The sequence below is a fragment of the Anoplophora glabripennis genome, unplaced genomic scaffold (genome assembly GCF_000390285.2).
Source record: "Anoplophora glabripennis isolate ALB-LARVAE unplaced genomic scaffold, Agla_2.0 scaffold95, whole genome shotgun sequence".
Lineage (NCBI taxonomy): Eukaryota > Metazoa > Arthropoda > Insecta > Coleoptera > Cerambycidae > Anoplophora > Anoplophora glabripennis.
Genome location: NW_019416252.1, coordinates 960114 through 984250, shown reverse-complemented (window position 1 = coordinate 984250; position 24137 = coordinate 960114). Strand labels below are relative to the sequence as shown.

The 24137-nt window shown below is 31.3% G+C and overlaps 3 protein-coding genes across 10 annotated transcripts in view; 1 reads left to right on the top strand and 2 right to left on the bottom strand.

Annotated features, from left to right (window-relative positions):
- Positions 1-37: 37 nt before the first annotated feature.
- Positions 38-4602, bottom strand: LOC108905860 (protein OSCP1). 2 transcript variants are annotated; one of them, XM_018708905.2, is made up of 3 exons: positions 4347-4602; positions 2213-2701; positions 38-590 (listed from the first exon to the last, which is right to left on the bottom strand). In XM_018708905.2, exons 1-3 carry the CDS (start codon positions 4456-4458, stop codon positions 229-231), a joined length of 963 nt encoding a protein of 320 aa, XP_018564421.1. In that variant the 5' UTR covers positions 4459-4602; the 3' UTR covers positions 38-228. The 2 variants fall into 2 exon arrangements, with proteins under 2 accessions (XP_018564421.1, XP_018564422.1); XM_018708906.1 differs by lacking the exon at positions 4347-4602 and adding an exon at positions 4214-4333.
- Positions 4603-9320: 4718 nt separating this feature from the next.
- On the bottom strand, positions 9321-15104 carry LOC108905861 (polycomb group protein Pc). Of its 2 annotated transcripts, XM_018708909.1 has the most exons (5): positions 15027-15104; positions 14538-14846; positions 13850-14153; positions 13577-13788; positions 9321-10502 (listed from the first exon to the last, which is right to left on the bottom strand). In XM_018708909.1, the coding sequence occupies exons 2-5, from the start codon at positions 14598-14600 to the stop codon at positions 9984-9986; spliced, it is 1098 nt and encodes a 365-aa protein (XP_018564425.1). In that variant the 5' UTR covers positions 14601-14846; positions 15027-15104; the 3' UTR covers positions 9321-9983. The 2 variants fall into 2 exon arrangements, with proteins under 2 accessions (XP_018564425.1, XP_018564424.1); XM_018708908.1 differs by lacking the exon at positions 15027-15104 and having other exon boundaries at positions 14538-14994.
- Positions 15105-16774: 1670 nt separating this feature from the next.
- LOC108905853 overlaps positions 16775-24137 on the top strand; it is a 48115-nt gene continuing 40752 nt past the window's right edge. For all 6 annotated transcript variants that reach the window (XM_018708892.2, XM_018708890.2, XM_018708891.2 and 3 more), the window contains exons 1-4: positions 16775-16983; positions 17082-17600; positions 22768-22900; positions 22953-23024. In XM_018708892.2, coding sequence (XP_018564408.1) covers positions 16981-16983; positions 17082-17600; positions 22768-22900; positions 22953-23024 — 727 coding nt within the window. In that variant the 5' untranslated portion in view covers positions 16775-16980. The remainder of the gene's footprint in view (positions 16984-17081; positions 17601-22767; positions 22901-22952; positions 23025-24137) is intronic.

Genomic DNA, 24137 nt, shown 5'->3' with positions numbered 1-24137 from the left:
TACAAAGCTACAAATATCACTTGAATAATACTTATATTAAAATACGATCGACCTCAGTCTGTCTCGTTTTGAGTTTAAGGCATAGGCTTCATTTTCTAGTTTCAAGTTGCGAAAATTTGTAGTTGTTAGTAAACTGTTAATACAAAGAGTGCTTCGAGTTTGATTCATGCACAACTTCAAATTCAAAACGCTCGAGTCATTAAATTATTGTGTTTCCTACTATTGTATTTATTTATTATCATCATTGCCACCAATCATATCCAAAAGGTCATGCTTAAAGCTGACTTCTTCTTCATCCCTTAATATCATGTCATTCATCAAACTTTGCAATTTAGTATCATCGACACTAACGTCTATGGTGTCGAAGGCCACTTTTCTTTCCTTAGCACGGTTTGCGTTTTCGTCGCTTATGCTCAACTTGAAGCGGTTGTCTTCAGCATTTTCAAGCAGTTTACGTTGGCCCAGCATTTCATTTACAAAGTGTTGTAATTCGTCTACCGGTTTTGGTTCTTGCAAATCTGAGGTAGATGTGTGTTTTACTTTGTTTTCCAGAATCCTGCCGTTTTGAGTTACCTGGTATATGTTTTCACCTAGAAATAAAACAAATACACCGATTGCTTTAGGATTAGTTGAAAAACTTAAAATTTCATCTAAATAAATAATATAAAAAGTCCTTTTCATATAAATATGTGAACAGTGGTGGGGATACCAGCAATCATTCAATAAAAATGCTGGAAATTTTATGCCATTATGGATATTTTCGAATTTGGTCACTGCTTATTTGTACTGCTAGTGCTGTCATTCGAAAAATCAAACACTTCATTGATCTAGCACACTGAAAGAAATCCACTAAGTGAGGGTCTTTGATAAGGTATTTTAGTTACAGTAGGTAAAATTTTTGCCGTCAGAAAAAAATTCATGCTGCCACAAGTAAGTACGTTTTGCTGAAACGTCCCTGGTAGTACAATCGTGTGCAATTCTAATACAAGTTGTTTCAAGTTTACTTGAAATAGACAAATTGTGTCAGATTGTTTTGTGTCTATTGCTGAAATTTATATCGTTTCTTATGCAAGATACTTTTACAATACTTGCACCAGACTTAACCAAAAGTACTTGAGTCCAAAGGGGTGAATTAGTATGTCAAGTACAATATGTCTTACTTAATTCTAATGTAAGTCTGCAACATAGTCACTTGCTTTAATTTACCCCTTTGTGCTCAAGTGCCCTGAATCAAAATCAAATCCATTGAAAGCTTTGATCAAGACAATTGCACAATGAATCTTGCAGTAAACCTGATGCTGATTTCGGCGATAGGTACACAACAGTCTTGTATAAGTGTCTTGTGCAAGATTTTGCTACCAGGGGTGTTTACAACAAAAAAAGTCTTGTGGCTATGATAGTTCAGTTGGAATTTTATTTTAGTCGACTGCCTATCTGTCCCAAGTGAGTTGCTTTGCTCGGGTAAGTTTTTTAGAATTGATCCAATTGGGGTTAGTCACTCCTTATTTGTATAGAAAATTAGGGTTCAATTACTATAACTGAGGCCTCACTTAAAAATTTCCAGAATAAACCGGAATTCGACTCAGTGCGCATGCGCGATTACGCGTGCCTTATGCTGACCATGGCTTCGCCCATAGAGAAGTTAGAAGTTTCGCCATTTTGCTGTAACACGTAACACAGGATATAAATTCGTCAATCATTAGTCGTTGGGTCCTTTGTAATAAATAGATGTTTTGTCATCGAGTGTCGAGTCAGTTTTCAGTTGTCTAACAACTGCCAGAAAGTTTTCAATTTGGTATTTGCGTAGGTAACTCTCTTGGCGCCTATTTAATGCAGATGTTTTGTTACGGTTAATGGATTTTTACTAACCATAGCAAAGAAATTCTGTCAGTGCATAATTCTAGAACTATTTATTTGGATTTATGGATTTTTTTTAAGAAAGGGGTAGGATAGAATTATTTCACTTTTATTGAAGTGAAGTGATAATGTTAGTTAAAACAGATGATTATTCTTTTAGGAATGTCACTACATGCAGTTATCGAATTTACAAAATATGTACTCACTATGCCACATAATATGAATAGATCCTTTTCCAACATTTAATACGTACAGCAGGGTGTTCAAGCACATACAGATTTCATCATATTTCCATAATTTTTTAGATAATTCATACAGAATTTTTAATGATTCATGCCTTTTCCGACTTACTTACCCAAATTCCTAAGCATTTCTTCAGCAATAGGATCTAGATTGTTAACTACAAAATTCCCGTCCATATTCTGCAACCCCATTCTCAGCAGGAGAGAAACCCTAACATTATAATTCTTGAGCCAAAAAAGTACATCTTCATGCAGGGCAGTTTTTTCCTTTTGATCCAAAATCTTATTGAAGTTTTCAACCAAATTTTGGACCCTGAGCAGTTGCTGATGAGTATCTGGATTGATGATGTAGCTCTCTATTTCATAGAGATGTCTTAAAGTGATTCCTATTAAATTGTCAGACATGGACACTTGCCATTTAAACACCATGGTTATGAGATCCCATAGCTTCCCCATACTTATGGGGTCCAGTCTCATCGCTGATGATTGCGTGACGTCCTCTATTATCGCACGCACGCTGTTGTGGTCGTGAGTTGTCTGAGGTTTCATCAGGTCTACTATGAGCGGTTTTGATATCAAAACAGATATGATTTCTTCCAAAACTGAAACAAGAAAGATTGGGGGAATATTAACGACGAACAAACAATAAAATAGACGGATTCTACATCAAAAAGAAAAATTAATATTTTCTTAACTTTTAGTCGAATGTGACATTTTAAAAATATGTTCAAAACACAACTAAACTAAACATAAAAATTTTATACATTTTTTTTATTTTTTGACAAGATTAGGGGGTTATAATATTTTTAAAAACTAAATTATTTTTATAAAATACTTTTTTTGTACAAATATTTCATTAATCACGCAGAAAATGATTAAATAAAATATTTGCTTTCAGATAATTTTTAGATTGTAATTAACATTTAAAATATTGAATACTATTTAAAAACGTGTTCAAAATTGGGATGGTAAACAAATAATTCTAAAGTTTACGATATATCCATGAATAAAAAATATATTATTTACATGCGGCTTATTTCCTCAGGTATTTTAAGACGTATCCTTATCTTCTCATTAATTTTGAAAGCGCACTTATTGAATGTAGAACACAAAATATTTTCCATCTCATATTTATAGAAACCTTTTTAAGATATAGTCCGCTATTAACATTTGGCCAAACATTTTATAGTTACACCCTGTAAGTACCTATAGTGTAATTAAAAATTGATATTTTTACTCCGTCACGCAATTAAGGTTACGACCAATATAAGGGTGAATTACATATAAATTCAAAATTACATTTTGTAATTAAGGGAATACAAAATACCCCACTCAAAGACGTCCAAATGTTATTTTGTGTTTCGCTTCTATTCAATCAATAGTTACATATGTATTTATCATTTTAAAACGTAAACATATACCAGAGTATTTTTGTAAACGAATTTCATCAATATTTTTTCTGTTGGAAGATATTGATTTGCCGGCGGATTGTCGTCGTGTATATATTTTTTTAAATGCATCTTTTATATTCTTACTTTTTATGATAGCATAGACGCATACTAATCAATATGTATTTATTTGCACAGGATGTTGTTAAATTTGTTGTCCTTGAATAGAAGATGATTATAGCTGTTGGTATTTAAATACCTATGTTTATGGAGTCTTGAATCGTTTTGAATAGATGGGTAAGGTTTTATATTGTTTGGAAATTAGCGATGAGTATTACTTTACCAATTTATACTATCTTACCAAGCGTACCAATATACTCAGCAAATAATAATAGATAATATATACAGATAGCATACAAAAAAGCAATCGATCTTCAATTGAATTTTTTTATTGATTCACGTGAATTTGTGGCGTACACAAAATATTGTTTGTCATCGGAGTTTACCCCTACTTTCATGAACTGTTTTCTGCCCCCGTAAAAATTCTCTTGCCTACACCACTGCTATTTGACATATAAGCCTTATTCGAAGCATGAAGCTACATATAACAGGAATTCTATAGTTATTGCTTTTGCAGAGATTGTTATAGGAAGTGTTTATACAAATGCGCGTATTTTTGTGATGTGAGATATACAAAGAATTAATAAAGCGATGCGCAATACGTACTTAACTAAATCGAGCCTTATACAAAACGAAAGAGTACAAACAAAAAAGCATCGTGCAGATTGCAGGAATTTTCGAAAAACCTGCCGGCAGAAGTGAAAAGTGGGAAGTGTGTCGTGTACAAATGTATGATCACCTAGTGTGGCCCGTTCATGAGGTATATTTTGAGCTTGCAGTCGTTGAGCAATCACGAATATCATTTCTGAGCCGAGATTTAACACAAGAATCGGTGCCACATACTGAGACATCGTGTTAAACTAACCGCCAATCGATATTTTAACCAGCTATATAGATGTCTGATACGCATAAAAATCCCCAATCACTTCCATGCCTTGTCATTCGTGAGCTTGAGCAGTATCAATGAAGTACCAACCCGCCATCTAGCGTCTTTAAATTTGAAAAGCTATTGAAGTTGAAAGCCACTGTATTGTTTTTTATGTTCTGATAACATTGCTGGAAAATAAAATCCAACTCGTATCGTCTCTCGTGTCCACTTTTCTCATTTTTACTATTATTGTAAACACTGTAGTTGAAATTTTTACTTTAGTGTATTCACCGGTAGATGATAGTTTAGTAATCAAATATTATGGACTTTACAAATATTATACAGGGTGTTGCAATATTTCATGTAGGTACATATATGTAACTACTGAAGACTTTTAGGTGAAATTAAGATGAATTAAATTTTTATTCTTTATATAGCCGCTAGACGGCCTTAAATTTGACAAAACAAAATATATTTTCAAATAAGTTGTTTTAAGTGTTTTGCCTAATAATTTAAATCAAATTTTGTACCTGGTTAATTGCCTAGCAGATGAACATAAGTTTTTGAGAGGATAACTGAATTATATATTTGAGTTAAGTGTATTTGTTCAAATGGGAACACATGACGATTCAATCAAAAAAGTATATTCACATACATTTTCTCCTATTCTAAATTCTAAATAAGGATATCTTCCCCTCAGATCTCAGAAAGGGTTGTATATTATGCAAACTATTTTTTTTCTTAATCAATACAAACAGATGTTTTCTTATTTTTCAAAAAATTTTCATAGTTCCCTTAAATTTCACCAAAGTTTAAATTTTAAATGAAAAAATTTAAATTTTAAATAAAAAAATACTACCTATATTGTATTTATCAGTTGATTTCAGTAAGAGATACGAAGTATCTTAAATGGGGGCAAAGTTGCGTAATGAAGGGACCAACATTATGCCTCTAAAAAATCAAGACTAACATGATTAGTTTTCAAAATATTTGAAAAAAACTGAAATTTTTATAAATCTGATTTTCTTTCATTTCAGCCTTGTTTGAGGTGATATTCAAAAAAGACGAACACTTTTCTCATAGCAACTTTTTGCCCTCTATGGAATGGCATAATTAATTTTTATATGTAATGTTTCGTTTTTCCAGAACCACCATCAACTTAATTTTTTTAAATACGTCCCTGGAAATTTTATTACTGCCTCAGTTCGAACCAGATTCAGATGTTTTGTCTTGAAAAATTCGTCTTCAGTGTATTTGTTCCAAATTTATCTAACTTTTTTATTTAGACTTCTATGTTTATTGAATTATCGTACACTGCAAGTGTGAAATCCATCTAGTTATTTAAACTATTACCACCGTGCATTACAATAAAACATTTATTATTATTAACTATTACCATCACCTGGTCATACATAACTCGATAAGTTGTTGCGTCAGAATCAAATTATTATTTTACAATTTTAATTTTATTATGACAAATTAATTCTTAAAAATTCATATGAACAACCAAAACGCCAAATAAATATTATACTTTAAAAAATTCAGTAAATGTTCAAAAACATTTCTGTTTTAACAAAGGTTGAAAATGAAGATTAGCGTAATATTATCGGAATGTATTATACCTGTAACCTTAACTGTGAAAGACCGTGTCAGACGTATTTGTACGAATATCCTGAAAAAAATTAGATCAAAATTTGTTTGAATTTTGAGCACTCGAGAAGCCTAGAAATAACTCTAAACGCTAATAATGTTTTATTCTAATGTATGGTGGTAATAGTTTAAATAACTAGATGGATTTCACAGGGTCTACTGACACTTAAAGTGTACGATAAGTCGATAAACATAGAAATCTAAATAAAAAATTTAGATAAATTTATAACAGACAAAACGTCTGAATCTGGTTCGGGTTGAGGTAGTACAGTATTGGGGGTCATGAACATGAAGGCTTGCAAAAAATGTAATAAAATTTCCAGGGTCGTATTTAAAAAAATGAAGTTGATGATGGTCCTGGAAAGATAAAACGTTAGATATAAAAATTGATTATGCCATTCGATGAAGGGCAAAAAGTTGCCGTGAGAAAGTGTTCTTCTTTTTTGAATATCACCTCAAACAAGGCTGAAATGAAACAAAAACAGATTTCCAACATTTTGTTTTTCTTTCAAATATTTCGAAAACTAATCAAGTTAGAATTGATTTTTTGGAGGCATTACGTTGGTCCCCTGATTATGCAACTTTGCCCTCATTTAAGCTACTTCGTATCTCTTACCGTTTTCAAGATCCCTGTAGTGAGAAGCGAATTTGTAACAGCCTGTATAGACATAGAAATTTTCCCCTAAGAAACGGTATGGGTCCCACTGGCTAAACCGTCAAAAAATGGAGATAATTTGACTTAATATAGTAAATCCGTGCACAGTTACATTTTAACATGCAACATGGTCCAAATCTAGAAACAAATTTCTAGCCACTGTACAGATAATCTGCACATGGTTAACAGAGATTCTACTGTATTAGTTTAAATAGTTTTAACCTAAAAAATCTGTGATAGTTCCATATTCACGGAATCTTGGGACATCTCGTATACATATATTTAATGATTTATTTAAAAGTTTACATAATTGTTTTATATATAATATACTCGTACTAAGGTTTTACAAGTAAATTTTTAAGTTTATTTTTAACAAATTATAAAAAATAAACTAGAAGGAGTTCAGGTATGATCCTTGAGGAAGGTTAAGTAAAAAATATGAAATAAGGCTCATCTACGTTTTATTTCAAAAATACTTAAACATTAACAGAAAACAACTAGGTATATTTAAATTTAACTTTGTATAATACAGTCTATGTACAAATTACCATTAATAAGTAAAATACATATCTTACATTAAAAATGATTAACGCAGTGCTACGGACTTACCCTTAACGGGACTGCCTTAAATTATTTTCACTTTAATTTAATTGCTCCTGAGGATTGTCATTTATTATTCCCGCGTTAATGGTAAGGACGTAGCGTTACATCAGCGTTTACAAGAAATAAATTAGGTTATAAAATAAATAAGTCAACAAGAGTTTTAAATATATATAAAAAGTTTTAAGCAAGTACTCGTTTTAAACAACATACAGAAAATGTACTAGCACGAAATAGGTGGAATGATGACTTAAAAGTTTGTTTCAACAGCGGCTACCATGGAGGAAATCATTTATACCTATGCTTACATTCGATGGATTTTTAATACTTTGTACTGTTGGAACAAACCAGAGAAAATTAAATGTAAAAAATATGATGAAGGTAAGTAATTACTATTAAAAATTAAAAATGGAAATTGTTACTTAAATTCGGCAATATACCCATTTATAATGACTAGAGTTTGACAATTGTGTGCGAAATCAGTGGCATCACTACGTAATTTAAAAACAATTTAACTGTGTTGCAATGAATTCTCAGTATCTCCGTTTGTTACCAATGAAAGGTTGACCTTGGCTATAACTGTATCAATAAAATGGTAAAAGGCAATATACACCGTGTAATTTGGTGATGTTTTTTAAAAATAGTAGTAAGTGTTCCCCTAAATACAATCTAATACAACTTAATCAAATAAATAATCGGGTAATTAGCTTTTTCTAGCTTTTTAAGGTGAAACATGTTGTTTTTGTATAATTTATCGATTTGTTATTTAAACCATATATTTTTCATATCACTATAGTCGCAGGCCCAAACATAAAAAAAAATGTTTTATCGTTTCTAAAAAAATAAAAATTTTTACATGATTTTTTAAATGTTAACTAATATTGATATGTTAATACATTCCTATTTGTAAATACTTTTTTGCTGTTTTAAAAAACGAGCATAATAAAAAATAAATAAAAATATTTATCCGATAAAATGTGTTTTTAAAATAGATTTTATAACTATGTTATTATTTTTTTTCTTACGTGTGGTGTGTAAATTTGCTTAAATAACCTTTCCGTTAAATTATGGGATTTGATAACAATGCATAACCCAATTCTCAACTGAACATGCGCTGAGTGTAACATGTGCAGTTGTTTGCGCTCAGACTAGCTTGTACAGCGGCGAAGTATGAAAATTACTGAAAAAAAAGGGTGAAAAGAAACTGAAGTTTCCCTTAAATTATGGGATTTGACAACAATGCATAGCCGAATTCTCAACTGAGCATGCGCAGAGTCTAACGTATGCAGTTGTTTCCGCTCAGACTAGCTTGTACAGCGGCGAAGTATGAAAATTACTAAAAAAAAAAAGGGGTGAAAAGAAAATAGTTTTCACAACAGTATTTGAAAAAATAAACTTGACACGTGTTTCTAAAGGTTTCTCTGTATTAATATGACCCTCATTCAAAGTTACACCCTGTATATTGCATTTATCAGGAATTAAAATATTTTTTTTATTTTTGCTACCTTTAATTTCATCTACAGATATTCACAATTTTTTTTCACTTAATTGTTTATCGACAACATACCTCATATAATAAAAATACCCAGTACGTCAGCTGTAAGAGCTGCTTTTTTTAAGCAAACACAATATTTTATTATTGCTCCAAACAGCGACCAGGAAAATGTTTAATAAATGTATTAATTTGATACAGTTAAAACAAGATGTTTTTACATTTTTTAGAGATGAACAAACGAAATGAACCGTAATCCACAACCGAAAACTCGGAGCCCCTGTTACCTCGACACTTTATTTACACATTGAAGTGTCAAACTCTAATAATGACTAGAGGGAAAACATGGTTTTTACCTTTTCTTTTTCAATGTTTTAAATAAAATACTTAATATTTAGTTTAAAATTTTATACATAATTATATGTACGTAAAAAAATCGCATTAATATCATAAAAATTATATATAGGGTGTTCCAGTATGGATAAATTAAAGATTAACCACAGGCAAAAAAAAACATAAGAAAATATTTCTTAATTTCTTTTCAACTGGAAGGTTGTGAAATTCTCAAATTTGCATTTGGAAAATTTTCATTGTGTACAAAACAGAATAAAAGAGAACAAATAAGCATAAACAATTAAAACCTAAGAATTTGTGTTATGCGTTATGTAATTGTTATAAAATTAAAAACTGCAAAATATTTTATTTCTTAAAATGACAAAAATTTTATTCCCAAACATTCATGTGAAAAACAGTACAAAATAGCGCCTTGGTATATTAAGAAAATCTCAACTTTTTTCCAGCACTATCTATGGTTAAAGTTTGACTTCTCAGACTGGAACACCTTGTCTTGCATTTGTATAAAAAATTATACCGAGAAGTGTAGATAAAAAAGTCAAACAGGGTAGTTAAGTATCAATTCCCAATTTCAATAAGAAATTTAGCACCAGCAGTCTAAAAACAACTCTACCACACGAAATATAAAAATACTCAGATCTTAAACGATAAAATCGTACGTAATAAAAAACGCTCTAAAAAAACGAGCTACCCTGTACAAAGTCCACTTTTCCGTCAACATCCTCGAAAAAGAAAGCCCACTCTTCAGAAAACCAAGTCAGATTATATCACTAGAATGGCTCTTATCATCACGGTCCTTAAAGAAACCCTTTTCAGTCTTGCATTCCCGAATGGTCACCGTTTTCAGATTGACTGTGACGTCAGTAATGAAAACCTGATCTGCCACGGGATTTCTCGCTAACCAATATTCAGACCCGGGACTTGTAAGAACTGGCACTTCACTCGCAACGTTATTATTATTATGTCCATTTACCGATACGGGTTTCTCGTCAGAGCAACCGTTCTCCGGTTTAACGTCCGCTTTCTTGTCTAACCTCTTATCGTCTGTGCGCGATGCCACTGGTTTAGGAGAAGCAGGTTCTTTTGTGGACGAATGTGGGAGAGTTGCGTCTGTGGGAATCAGCCTCTTGTCGGTACTCGTCCTTGGGGCGGTTGCTGTCAATGCAGCAGGGCTCGAAGCTGAAGGAATCGCAGATGTTTCCTCTTCCGATTTGGTGGACTGGTGGCCATTGGATCTGACCGAGGAGGATTGTTGCTTTGATGATAGTTTCGGAGCCTGAAAGTCAATATTGGAAAATATGATTGAGTCATTTTTACCCAATTTAATAGTCACTGATTTTAATCCATTTATTTTTAATTTAAAACATCATTTTCAAAGAAAATTTTATATCAGAAATTACAACATAATTTAAAAATGAAAAGTAAATTATTCAATTTCAAATAGTTATAATTTGTACAGGGCATAATTAAAATGCTTGGCCAAACTTTAATAGAGGATTCTAGATCATAAATTAATAAAAAAAAGGTTGTGTTTACACCCTATATAGACAGTCATAATTGAAACAAAAAATTGCCTTTTGCAGTCGCTAATTTGTTTCTTATATGAAGGAAATATTTTCTTGCCTTATGTAGAAAGATCTAATCCAATATAACCGAAATCATCAGAAATAAATTTTATCAGCTATGAATAGAGATACATATCTTCGATTTTACATATTTTTATTTTTATATGGGGTGTTCAAGAAATTTGCTTTTATAATTGAAGGAGTGATTCACGTACGGAAGGAGATAAAAAAAAATTTAGTTGAACATAGTCCTTAAATACTTCAGCCGTTCTGGGATATAATATTAAATCTCTCAAATTCTATAACTCCTAGGTATAGGAAATATTGTATATAGTGACCCTAAAATTTAAAGTAGAATCTAAAAATGCAATAATATACAGGGTATTTCATTTAAAATAACAAAGTTGGTGGCAACTCCGGTACAAGCAGAAGTGCAGCAGTTTTGAAAATATTTTCATTGAAAAGTTCATAGCCGGTAACCTGGGTTTTAAAATTTTCAAGAAAACCCTGTCAAGGTAACTTCGTATCCTTCTAATGAACCAGTTATGTGAATAACCCTGTATATTATATTAAAAAATCTGATAATTTAAATGATTTTACACAAAACTTTATACAGTAGAACCTCGCTAATCCGCCCTCGGATGGTCCGACTCTCTGCTTAATCCGACCATCCCATTTCCGGTGGTTGTGTACCTACTTTACCTACATGGGCCGCCGCTAGAGTCAGGTCTTGACATGACTGATCATTAACATTGTTTCTTTCATGTTTTATTATTGTTTTAACATGGAACAATATTCCAGACAGAACAGTATTTCCAATTGAAAATGAAAGTTGTACATTAGCGAGGTTCTACTGTATAATAAAAATTTACTACCCCCGCACCACAATTACAACATTCATCGTTCAACTATCCAATTTTCCCTCCGACACTTGATTCTCAATTCCCAGTTCTCGGATCATTCGATTCTTAAAAGTATATAGGAACAAAGCACTTGATTCTTAAAAATGATCAGTTCTGTCTATCACTAATATATAGTGACTTAATTGTTATTCAATGGTATCAATAATTATAGTATTTTTTAACTGCGATTTCGTAAACATGATATGAATTAAACACTGTGATTGGTTATTTTAAAAATTAGACAAGGCTATTATTTGAACATGATTCCAAATCACAGTGCAAAAGAATTACATTAAAAATTTTGATTCATTTATACTATTTTGGCAGTTTTGATATTTATTTTTATCTATACTGAGTGTAACCTAAAAGTTGGGAATAAATTAAACGGTGGATTTTTTTAATTAAAAAATATTTTTTTCTCATATGAAGTTACGCTCTACGGGTTTTATTTTCCAAGCTACAGGGCACTAAAAATTTTCCAAAAATTTAGTTTTTTGAAACTAATCTTTATTTTATATTCAGACATCCATGTGAATTAAATAAATAACTTTCTTATGTTAATAAGCAACTTATAGTATGAATGAAATATATAAATATCAAAAATTTATCACAGATGTCTTGCTCGATGGACATTTTGTAAGTGTTACTACATTTTATTTTGATTGATTTTTTTATTCTAAAAGTTGGTATAGCTTTATGTTTTGCCAAAAATAGAGGTGGGCAAAACAGTTTAATTGCAAGATCGGAGTCACTGAATCTGAATCATATTTCTGAATGGGTTCATTGAATAGGTTCAATTATGCCGTAATTGGGAGACCGAACAAATTGATGATGAATCGTGTCATTTCGTTTTTAGAGTCTTTGTATCCCGAATCTCAGTGTTGCCTTTTTTTATTCTCGATTCTCTGCATCATGACGCCTTCAAAATTTACTGTTTGGATTAAAAAAAGAACTCTCATGTTCTGTAAGTATTCATATGAAGTAGCTAGCAGTAATTAGTAATTAGCTATTTATAGTAACCGCAATATATAAAAATATTTTTGTTAATATTCTTTTGATAATGCCAATTTCTAAAACTTTATAAGTCTGTATAGCAATGATAGATAGTTTTTCAAAATGAACGACTCACTGATTATGGCTCTGATTCAGTTAAGAATGATTCAGAGCCAGAACACGACTTACGATTTAGTTAATTTCGTTCACAAGTGAGATAATAAACAATAATAAAAATAATAAAATGGCTTTATTTCTAATCCGGATCTTTTGAATAAGTCGTTCGCCAGTGATTCAGCTCTAACCAATTGATCAATATACCTCATGGAGAATGGTATAAAAAAAAAATAGCAAACTGGACAATTACTTGTACAATTTCTTGGGTGAAATGTAAAACAAGTAAAAATACAAAAAATTGTGGCAAATTTCTTAGCCTTAAGAAATAATTGGAATCAATAGAATGAGCTCTAATTTATTTATCAATTTGAAGGATTTCAGTGACTTAATTTTCTTTTAAAAGAAACAATTTTACTTATATTCTGCTATTTTGGTACATCTGTTTATTTTGGATATTTAAAATATAGGTTGACAATAAGTATACATTTTGTATTGCAGATGCATTTGTTTTACATATTTTATAAGGTTATGTCTCACATGGTTTTAGTTTACTACTTATTATAGATTTTTGTTCTAAAAGTTTGTAGCCTTAAATTTAGCCAATAAATTGGCCAATTTATTTTGACATGAAAAACAGTATCACAAAAATTTTAACAATTTCTCAAACAGTTGTGTTAAAAATTAGTAGTAAATATTTATTTGATTATAATTCCTATGGAAATCATATTGGACTTGTAACAAATTTATAGTAAACTTTCTAAAAAAAGGCCTACCTTAGCTGGTGGTGGACTGGAACTAGTTGGACTAGTCGTAATGGTAACTCCGATTTTGCCACTCTCCTTGGACAATACAGCTGCTTTCCTCTTAGTTCCTATGTCGATCCGAGATATTAAAGGTATCTTATCCTCACTACTGGAGCTATTTGAGTTTTCATTATCTGCCGTCGACACTGTCGGCACAGAAGCACTTGAAGTTTCCTCCGAGCCTACAATATGAGGAAATCGATAATATCAATTAAGTTATATATAATAGAAAATCTAAAGCACCTGCTCGGGTTTCTTCATCGTCTACATTGGCTGTATTTTCGTGCTTCAGTTTAGACTTAGTGCTAGTCTCCGGTGTTTCGTCCTGACTCTCTTCCCCACTTCTGACGCCTTCATCTTCAGTGTCTACAGTCACCGGTGCAGCATGTCTCTCTTTTTTCTTCGGACCTCTTTTTGAAGTGCCATCAGACTTCTGAGATTGTTCATAGAGGTCAATCAAACGAACATCTAGGATATTTTCTTCGGGTTCCCAAGTGTTATATCGGGGACTCCAGCCTTTCCATTTAACGTAATACTCTACAACGCCCTACAAAAATTGTTTATATACATTTTTTTTTAAACAATTACATAGGTAATTCAAATTAATTGAACAAAGAGTTTTCTACATTGAAAATTCAAAATATACATAAAAGTTCTTATTACTTAAGAACAGAATAATCATTTTTATTAGGATCTTATTTTAAATTATATATAAAAAAGGTAAAGTGAAGCATAAAAAACTAACAACTCATAATATCCATCCCCTAATACCCCTATAAATTATGTAAATTCCAAATTAATTAGTGGTGAAAATATACACGATATATTATGGTAGGGTTGTATATAAATACAAGGGTTGTTAATATGGGGAAAATACTCGACTAAACTCGTTGAAATATATGCGTTAAACATACAATATAGAATCCTTTACCTTTCGAACTCGTTTTTTCATAATCTTTTCGGCGGCATAAACACGATCTCCTAGTTGCTCCATTGTTATTGTGTTTCCCTGGCACCCTTGATAAAAAGAAATACCTACACTGAGTTACGTCACTGGATTATTTATAACACTGAGAACTGTATCTTCTTGTCTTATTTGCATTTTTGACAAGAATTAAAATTTATCAAAATACACAACACACACCGACCTGTCGTCTGTTGTCTGTTTTCTTCACGGAAATGTACTTATTTATTACTGGTACAGGGATGTTTTTGGTACTAGTGTTGGATGCACTGAAGACTTAATAAAAGTAATATTAGTAACTTCTTATTTATTTTCCCAATGTAGTTAAATAGATTTGGAAACCAGTAGCAGTTTTAAAATAAGTTATTGTTGTTTTTAGACCTGAGATTTAATAATAAATTATTTATAAAACTGGTTTAGAAGATTCTCGCTTTCACTCTTTAATAGCGACCTTACCTGGTGATAGACTGATAGACTCGCTCAAAGCGTACGACTTTCCTCAGTCCTCAAGTCTCTCTCTTACTTCTGTAAAATATCAGATTACCTATCAGAAGAATGCATCCCTAAAACTCTAGATAATACATCCAGAACATAGATAAATATAGATACTTTATGATCCAGAATGTACTTGAAACTCTGTAATGAAATTAAATATCCCTATTTGGGTATACAATTTTATCTTAATGTATTTTGATAACTAGTTTTCTTTAATCCTGAATTAAAGAAGCGAAATCATTTACATAGATATTAATCTACATCACAAAACAGATAAAAGATCTACATGTTACAACATTACCACTAGTATCATTTATCTAGGATTACCACAGAATATCCCTATAGTTGGCATATTATTCTCTGACATTGACATTACCTACATGACAAAAGTATCGTAGTTACCACCCTATACAGGGTGTCCGGAAAAGTCATGTTAATAATTAAGGGGTATACAGAGGTCATAATGGATGTACTTATAGTACTCTTTATACATATAAATTTTTTTCATATCGCACTTCGTTGTGGTTACTTATTCGAAGTTTGAAAAACAAATTCCAATTATAACTTCTAAGAAGTCGTTACCATCATGACAACAATAATGAAATTTGCATTCATGGTAATGTTGATTTCCAAGTTTAAACTGATATTTCTGGTTGCATAAATTAAAAAAAATAATAATACTTCCTTAAGTATAGTCTTTCCCATCTAAGACACATGATATGTGGCATTTACAATTAATATATATGTATATAGGTTATCGTACATGATCAATAATAAATAATTTCAATAGTAATTTTCTATAATACCTATAACAAATTATGTGGCAAAATCTATATAGGGAAATAAAAATTAAATACTGTTTTTGGTAAACACAGAATGGCTGGACCGATTTGGCTATTTTTTTAAATGTTTGTAATGGTCTGAATAAGATTTTTAGGAAAGAAAAATTCGGGAATAGCCACTGATGCGAAGCGTGGCAGGGTTCAAAAGTCACTGTGGGTTCAACTAGTCTATATAAACAAAAATTGCTGTTCGTTGGTAAATAAGTGCTCACATGAGAACGGCTGGACCTATAGGAGCAAAGTATTTTCTTTACTCGTAGGGCTGGACTGAAATGTTGGTATATAACTGTTTGAATAAGGTTTTTAGGGAAAGAAAAAGTGGAAAATTTGGGAAAATTTATTGAAATTTGAACAGGTCAACGTCTGTCGTGTCAGCTAGTATAAAATTTCTAGCGGCGTCAAGAAAGCAATCAAACACATTTCCTTTATTTTGTCTTGCACTGAAAGAAAGAAATAGCATACATAGAATTTAGAATTTGAATTTCTAACAATAAGTTATATATTTTATGGTTTATGTCATGATAGACCAAAAACGTTGACTGAAATATTTGCAGTTTTCCAAAGTGGCGTTAGATGGCACTATCGTTATCTATCCTCTACAATCACTATATAGATACGTCACTAGATAACATCTAGTGACTGACTGTACTATCCTCCCTGGCCGGTAATCTCAAATGCTGAAGATCATTTGACTATATATTAGTTAATAGTTATTATTTCCTCACTTCTAATATGAAGTCTGTGTATTTCCTCCACCTTCACTGGTGCTATAATCGCAAAATATGGGGATTGTTACTTTACTCAGTTGGTTTTTGTTTGGGATTGGTATTGCTTTCGCTGAATTTTATTCACGTTATCTGTCGTTGTCCATGTCCTTTGTCGTTATGTCATTTCATTTGTCGTTTATTTCGTTGTCAAGTGTACAAATGTAACAAAAAGTGCGCGTTTGTAACATTTTCGAGTTTCTTATTAATTACTCTATTTTTTAACATGTTGACTAATATATTTTTTTGGTTAAATCAGATTTAATTTACTACTCCGTTTTACCGAATCTCAAAGGTGTCAACAGAAAAATGGTAAGATAGATTAACTGATAAATGTAAACATGGTATAAGTTCCGAGAATTATTATTCGTTTGTAATTGTTTTTCTCGTAATAAAAATAATTATTACAGGAGCGATTAATGGAAGATGCCAATAATGTGAAAAATTTGCTACCATGGATCGATTCTAACGAAGATATAATTAATTTTATGAGAAAAATACCGCTGGATAAAAGTCATATACGAAATCAATTGACCTTATGTTACTTTCTGAAAAAGAGGGATTGTCATTCAAATAATTTTGAAAAAGAAATTGAAGATGATGCAAGAGAAATTGTTATAGTAATGCCTGATATATCATATAAAGAAATTAAAGAAAAACTTAGTATATTAGGCAACACACCCAATCGAAAAGAAATAGTGATAAGACAGCTTATTCATAAGAAGCATGATTTGGATAAAATTTTAAAAGAAATCACTGTTAGTACAGTGAAGAAGAGAAAATCAGATTCTTCCAATGACATATTTGAGTTGGATTCTAACGAGGGTCATACTAATATTAACATTAAGATACGAAAGGTTGGCTCAGTAGCTGGTTCTTTTGAAGTGGTCTCAAGAATCTCCAGTCAGGATCAACTTAGAACACCAAAGGTTAGATTAGTCGCAAGTTTGTTTTCTTTATAACTAATTAATTATAATGGCGGTTTTCTACTAAACGGACAGTTGAGTTTATGTTGTATTTGTGTTTTCTAGAACCTGAAAAACAAAAACAAAACTGAAACAAATCCAAAACTCTTATTTCCATCAATCGGGCTACATTTTGCTCGAGTTTTGTTTTTGTTTTCGGTCCTTTCCCACTGGTTGTCGCAAGGAAGTTAAAACATATTTTTTCAATAACCAACATGTTTAGAGAAGATTTTTTATTCTTAGTTGTGGCTGGTTTATACTGGAAAAAAAGTAAGTGTATATATGTAGGGTTAAAGTGTTTACTTGGTTAATTAGTTTGTATACTATCGAAATATAAAGCGAATATAGAAAACACAACACAACCGTTTCCACTAACCAGACTCTAGTTTCAAAATACGTTGAAACCTTTTGATGTGACCGCTTCCGAGCAGGACCCAAAAAACGACACTCCAACTGTCGCAAAAGACGTCAATCTTCAAAAAGTTTGCAAAAAGTTAGTTTTGTTTTATTCGACACAAGTTTGTGTTTTGTTTTTGTTTTGCCCGTTTAGTAGGAAACCGTTTTAAGGAGGTTCGATATATCTCTTGCGGAGCAGGCGGTGCAGGAGGGAAGTTTATGCTTATACACGGCGAACTAAATATAATATATGCGAATGAAATTTATACAACACTTATTAACTCGCATATATTTTTCGTGATTAATGCATGGCAATTAACTTTTTATTTGAATAAAAGTGTCTATTTATTCATTAAGAGCTTGTAAAACTATAGGTGAAATCTGGCAACATTGCACATCAATATGGCGTGGTGGTCAAGTGTCAATTGTGCTTAGTGCGTATTGTATACCGTAAACATGAATGAACCTCCAAGATACAAAGGAAAAGTAATGACTGCAAAGCAATATAAAAGGCGTATGAAACAGATAGAATGTGGATTGATGAGAAAAAAGTAAAATGTGCAAACCGAGAATCCATATGATAACTATCAAAAAGCTCAGTGTATGGTAGTGAGACGTCGCCTTGTCAAATTGAAGATTATGACGGAACCTAGCCCTAATAGCAATTTTTGTTTCAAATTGCTATTAGGTATATTGCATTAGATAATGAAAAATTTATTTAATATTGATTATTACTACATATGTTTGCGACTGGAATAATTTTATAGTCTATAATCAAGCTATTCAAATATAGCGCCTCAGTCGAAGCATAAATACAGTGTATAGCGTTGCCATATTTCTTTTCATTGGATCAGATGTTTGTTCAAATTTGTCAAAATGTTACCTATTTATTCCATTATCTCAATAATTACATTGTAAGTGCATATTTTTATTGTTTTAAAATGTTTAGTAAGATTTAATTGTTTGGTTATGATTTCATTTTCCCGATCCTAACCATTTTTAAGAGCAATATTCACGTTTGATTAAAGTTTTTTCCCCAACTCCCATAAGAGCCTGTGTATAAGAACATAATTTTTAATATTTTTAAACAAACTATGTTGTCAATCGATCTGATATTTTTACACGAGGCAGTTTGCATATTTCTTAACGGATTACAATTGCTTTGAAAACTTTCTTACCATTTTCTTTTCGGTATCGAACCTCCTTAAGGATGGTTCATGATTAATTTTACAAGTACCTATTTATTAATATTTTTATATTAAAATGTGTGATAAAGAAATATTCCTGTTTAAAATTAGTGGTACATTTTTAAAGTAAGAACTATTTAACTCTTTTTTATAGAACAGATTTTTATGAGCTGCATATTTTTTGCTGGTCTTTTATGTAGATAATTTTAAATTCTTTCTAGAATTTCATTGTAGTTTGTGTGTAGTTTGGTGAAGGTGGAGAGGTAATAAATTTTTTAAATAAAATTTGAAGTGTGTTATAGAAATTTGATTTGGCTCTAACATTAAAAAACCTTAAGAGTTATTCAAAATAGTTTCTTAAAAAAATATGTAACAATAACGAAATTTATACTTAATATGTCAGAATTTGTAGTACTGAATCTTAATTTAATTCTTTAATAGTATTTAAGTATCTATTTAAATGTTAAAAAAAAAATTTACAAATGCACCATACTTTAATCTAATTAAATAATAGGACTTCTTTTGGCCACATTAATAGCATTGTTTTTAGAACAATACAAAACAGTTTTCAACAGTCAAACATGTGCATTCCTTTATAATGTTTACATAAGGTTCAAAATTCATTGTTTTGAATCACATGTGTTTAACTGTTGGAAACTGTTTTTAATGCACTAGGAACAAAGCCATTAATTAGTTAAAAATTAAGTTCTGTTTTCCTGGATATAATATTTATAGCTTTCCCCTTAAAGACGTCAGAAGTCTGTTTAAAATATATTCATAAGCACTAATCCTCAATTCTTCTTTAAAATTATGGTGATATTTGACTTCAAAAAGCTCCAAATAGTAAAATCTGATGTATTTAAGTCTGGTGAATCAGTGCATGTGGAAAATGTTGGTGTAACCCCCTTCTAATTACCCTTGTGGTGCCCCATCGTATATGAATAACAAGTCGTTGCGTATTTTTGTCACTTGAAGAAAGTGATGTTCTCAAAAGTTCAGGTATATGTTATCCAAATTTCCTGGTAAATTCATGCTTTTCTCAATTTAAACACCATTTCATCGTAACATCATCTAAAATACTCCATAAAACATTATAAAACTTTTTTGGCAAAGAACCAGTCACCTCACAATCCGTTGTACCGCCAGTAGGGTGTTTCAGTTAGAATGAATCAAACTTTAACCACAACTCGATAAAAAATTCAGAATTGCCTTATAAAGCAAGGGTCTAAGTCTCACCGTTTTCACTGTACAGGGTTGTTAAAATCATATTTACGAAATCTTTGGTATGCTTATAACAAATTGATTGAAATTTGGTGTGGTGTTAACATTTGCACATGTACATAATTTACTGTAAATTTTGCAAATTTTTGTAGGGTCAGTGGCGTATGAATGGGTATTAAAGTGAGATTTTTTTACCCCAACTTCTACGCCAATGACCTAATAATCATTTGAGATAAATTTTTAGATATCGTGGACAATTCTACATAAAAAATGTATACTTGTTGAAAATCTGTATAGGGTATTATTTTACCGAAAATCTCAGTTGAATGGGAGACCGTTTTTCTGATAAGAAATTTAGTTTCTTAAGGATTAAATTAATATTATAATGTCACGCATTAACTTCAAAACAATATTACATAATATGTCTTTACATCGGCGAAACGACTGGTAAATTCTAAATATAATCTCTTGAGTAGTATTATTTATTGCATTCGTAATGTAGTAAATTCCCCCTTTGAGCTCATTTTTCTGATGCGCTACAGTGTGGTGGATAGCATATTCAATATCACTTCCTCTAAAATTTCATTTGTGCCATTCTGAAGCAATTACAGGTATCCTTGCTCATTCAACGGTCCGTTTGTTTCAAACAGATATAATTTCTTTAAAAAATTTCACCTACATATTAATTTTAAATCTGCGCTGTGCGTCCATTACACTATCCGTACTAATGATTGCCATGAAAAAACAACTAAGCAATAATAGACTTATCTGTCAATAGGAACTGTCATTTTATTTTTAAGATTTGAAATATTGGTTAGTGTTTGTAAAAAAATGGATGAATTGTTCAAGTCTTATCAGATGAACTGTCTCCCATTCAAGTGAGATTTTCAGTAAAACGATACACTATACCGATTTTCAACAAGTTTCCACGGAATGTAAAAATGACTCCCAAATGATTATTAGGTCATTGGCATAGAAATTGGGGTAAAAAATTCCACTTTACTACCCATTCCTACACCACTGACCTACAAAAATTTGAATCAATTGGTTATAAGCATACCAAAGATTTCGTAAATAATATGATTTTAATAACCCACCAATACTGCCCTGTATACTGAAAATGGTGAGACTTAGACCCTTGTTTTATAAGGCAATTCTGAATTATTTATTGAGTTCTATTTGTGATTAAAGTTTGATTCACTCAAAATGAAACACCCTTATAAACAACTGTCATAAATTAACATTTTATGCAACAGATAGAGCAATATACTGGGTGTAACGTAAAGGTTGGGAATAAATTAAACGGTGGATTATTTGGTTTAAAAAATAATTTTTTCTCATATGAAGTTATGTTCTACGGGTTTTCTTTTCCAAGCTACAGGGCGCTAAAGAGTTTCAAAAAATTTAGTTTTTCTCCAATAAATTTCGAACATTATAAGATAATGGAACGAAATTTTAGCCTTAGCTTAATTTGATAATCCCCTAGTTACAGGAAAAAAATTGACTTTGTAAGTTGCTCAGTGGCGCGCGTACGGATTGTACCATAAGATTTTTCGAAGAAAATTGTGGTACGCCACTGGTAAAAACATCTTTTTAATATTTGTTTATGATCTACTTTTTATTTTAAACAAAATTATCCTCTTGTGTTTTATTTCTAGCTCTTGTAATTTTTCCGTAAATAAAACTTTTGTAAATACCATTTTATCCCACTGCTAACAGAGGAATATAAAAATAACAAAAGCATTATGAAGTATGCTTTGACTTAGCCACCTAACATGGTCAAATAGGCATTGAAAAAAGATTTTTGCATTGAAAATGATATTAAAAAACTAAATTTTTTGAAATTTTTTAACACCCTGTAGATTGGAAAAGAAAACCCTTAGAGCATAATTTTATATGACAAATATTTATTTTTTAAAATAAAAAATCCACTGTTTAATTTATTCCCAACCTTTATGATACACCCTATATATTTAATGATATCATGGATGCCAAAAATAAATATGCATTCTTTTAATTTATAGTGTTAAGGATTTACTATTATTAAATTTAATATCCTCTAATTGTCGAGAACCAGCAATGGCCAAAATCGTCCTTATTTTTTGTTACATTAGTACAATAATAGCTCAAATTATGATATGCTTGATTTGTCCAGTCATTATTTTCTATTAAAATCATAATACTCAAGTTTTATTCTTTTTTTTTTTTTCAGTAAAACTGTAGATGTAGATGTAGATTTACGCCTACATTTTCTTTAATACATGTAGTTAACAAGAAAAACAGACAATGCATTATTTAAATATCTAGACTTTTACACTTATTTTTAGGTATTCAATGTTGTGGATAAAGAAATAGAGGAACCGACTACATCAGTTACGAGTAGCACAAGTCATTCGCCGAATAGTTCACCGGACAGTACGGTCCCCTCAACTACTACAGAAGCAGATGATCCATATCCAGGTAAAAGTTGGTTCAATACGTCCGTTGTTTAAATTAATGTATTTCTTTTTAGAACTGACTGATATTATAAGTGATGTAAATACCTTAGAATCTGAAATGCTAAAGAGGAAGGCCCCAGTCAACAGTAAGAAAGATATTTTTTTCACATTTGAGAGTTTTCATCCTTGAAATAATGATTTATGACAGTCATTGAAATCGGAATAAACGAAGGGTGTCTCTTAAGTAACACAGAATTTGAATTTCCCGCCATTTTCATTCCGAAGAGTTGGCAGGATTGTGCAGGGTCACATGTTGTAGTAAACAAGTTGTGGTTAGACAAAATGGAACGCTATATGACGAATGAGGGAGTGAAAATTATGAAAATTCATTACAAGTACGGAGAGTGTGTAGCTGAGACTGTTTGCAGGTTCCGTGGAAGTTTGGATAGAAGGAACGCCCCAAACGAAACAGCTGTGAAAACATTAGTTGCCAAATTTGAACAAACATGTTCGGTTGCAGACAATCAAAAAACAGGCCGGCCTCATACTGGCAAAAATTCCCATAACCCTAGTGCGCCATCAGTCACTGCAATTAAACTTTTCAAAAAGCACAATATAGCGTATTTTAACAAAAGATCTGCATCTGCATCCATTCAAGATTCAGCTAACCCAAGAATTGAAACTAGACTATTTAATACGCCAGACATTTGTTGATCGGATGTTGGAGAATCAACAAGTAGACTGTGATTTTGATAAGAAAATATCTTCAGTGACAAGGCGCATTTCCATCTTGGTGGATATGTGAACAAGCAAAACTGTCGAATTTGGGGCAGAGGCAATCCTTGGGTCTTTCAAGAATAACCACTATATACCCAAAGAGTCATAGTCTGATGTGGATTTTACGCTGGTATAGCGTTCCATTTTGCCTAAACGCAACGTGTTTACCACAGTATATGATCTTACACAATGCTGCCAACTCTGGAATGAAAATGGCGTGCAATTCAAATCTTGCGTTACTTTTGGGTTGCTATTTATATTTTGTTACTAAGCCAATGTTTCATTTACTTAACATAAACATCTTCAGGGCACAGAGGAACATGTTAGTGAAGAATTTATTTTGCTAAAAATCTCCCAAAGTGCAATACTTATGAAAACAACAGCAGGTTTTCAACCAAAATAAAACTTACTTAAAAGAAGTTTGCGCGATAGAAAATTTCTAAAATTGGCACAAAATACAGAGAAAGAAACATATTTAAACA

What these genes read in the sequence shown, in the direction of transcription:
- LOC108905860 (XM_018708905.2), bottom strand. Translation starts at nt 4,458, where the DNA reads ATGTCTCAGTATGTGGCACCGATTCTTGTGTTAAATCTCGGCTCAGAA. An exon ending in TCATGAACGGGCCACACTAG is followed by an intron (nt 2,702 to 4,346) that starts GTGATCATACAT and finishes TTCTTGTTTCAG; the next exon opens with TTTTGGAAGAAATCATATCT. An exon ending in AGAAATGCTTAGGAATTTGG is followed by an intron (nt 591 to 2,212) that starts GTAAGTAAGTCG and finishes TTTTATTTCTAG; the next exon opens with GTGAAAACATATACCAGGTA.
- LOC108905861 (XM_018708909.1), bottom strand. Translation starts at nt 14,600, where the DNA reads ATGGAGCAACTAGGAGATCGTGTTTATGCCGCCGAAAAGATTATGAAA. An exon ending in CGATGAAGAAACCCGAGCAG is followed by an intron (nt 13,789 to 13,849) that starts GTGCTTTAGATT and finishes CTCATATTGTAG; the next exon opens with GCTCGGAGGAAACTTCAAGT. An exon ending in CCAGTCCACCACCAGCTAAG is followed by an intron (nt 10,503 to 13,576) that starts GTAGGCCTTTTT and finishes ATTGACTTTCAG; the next exon opens with GCTCCGAAACTATCATCAAA.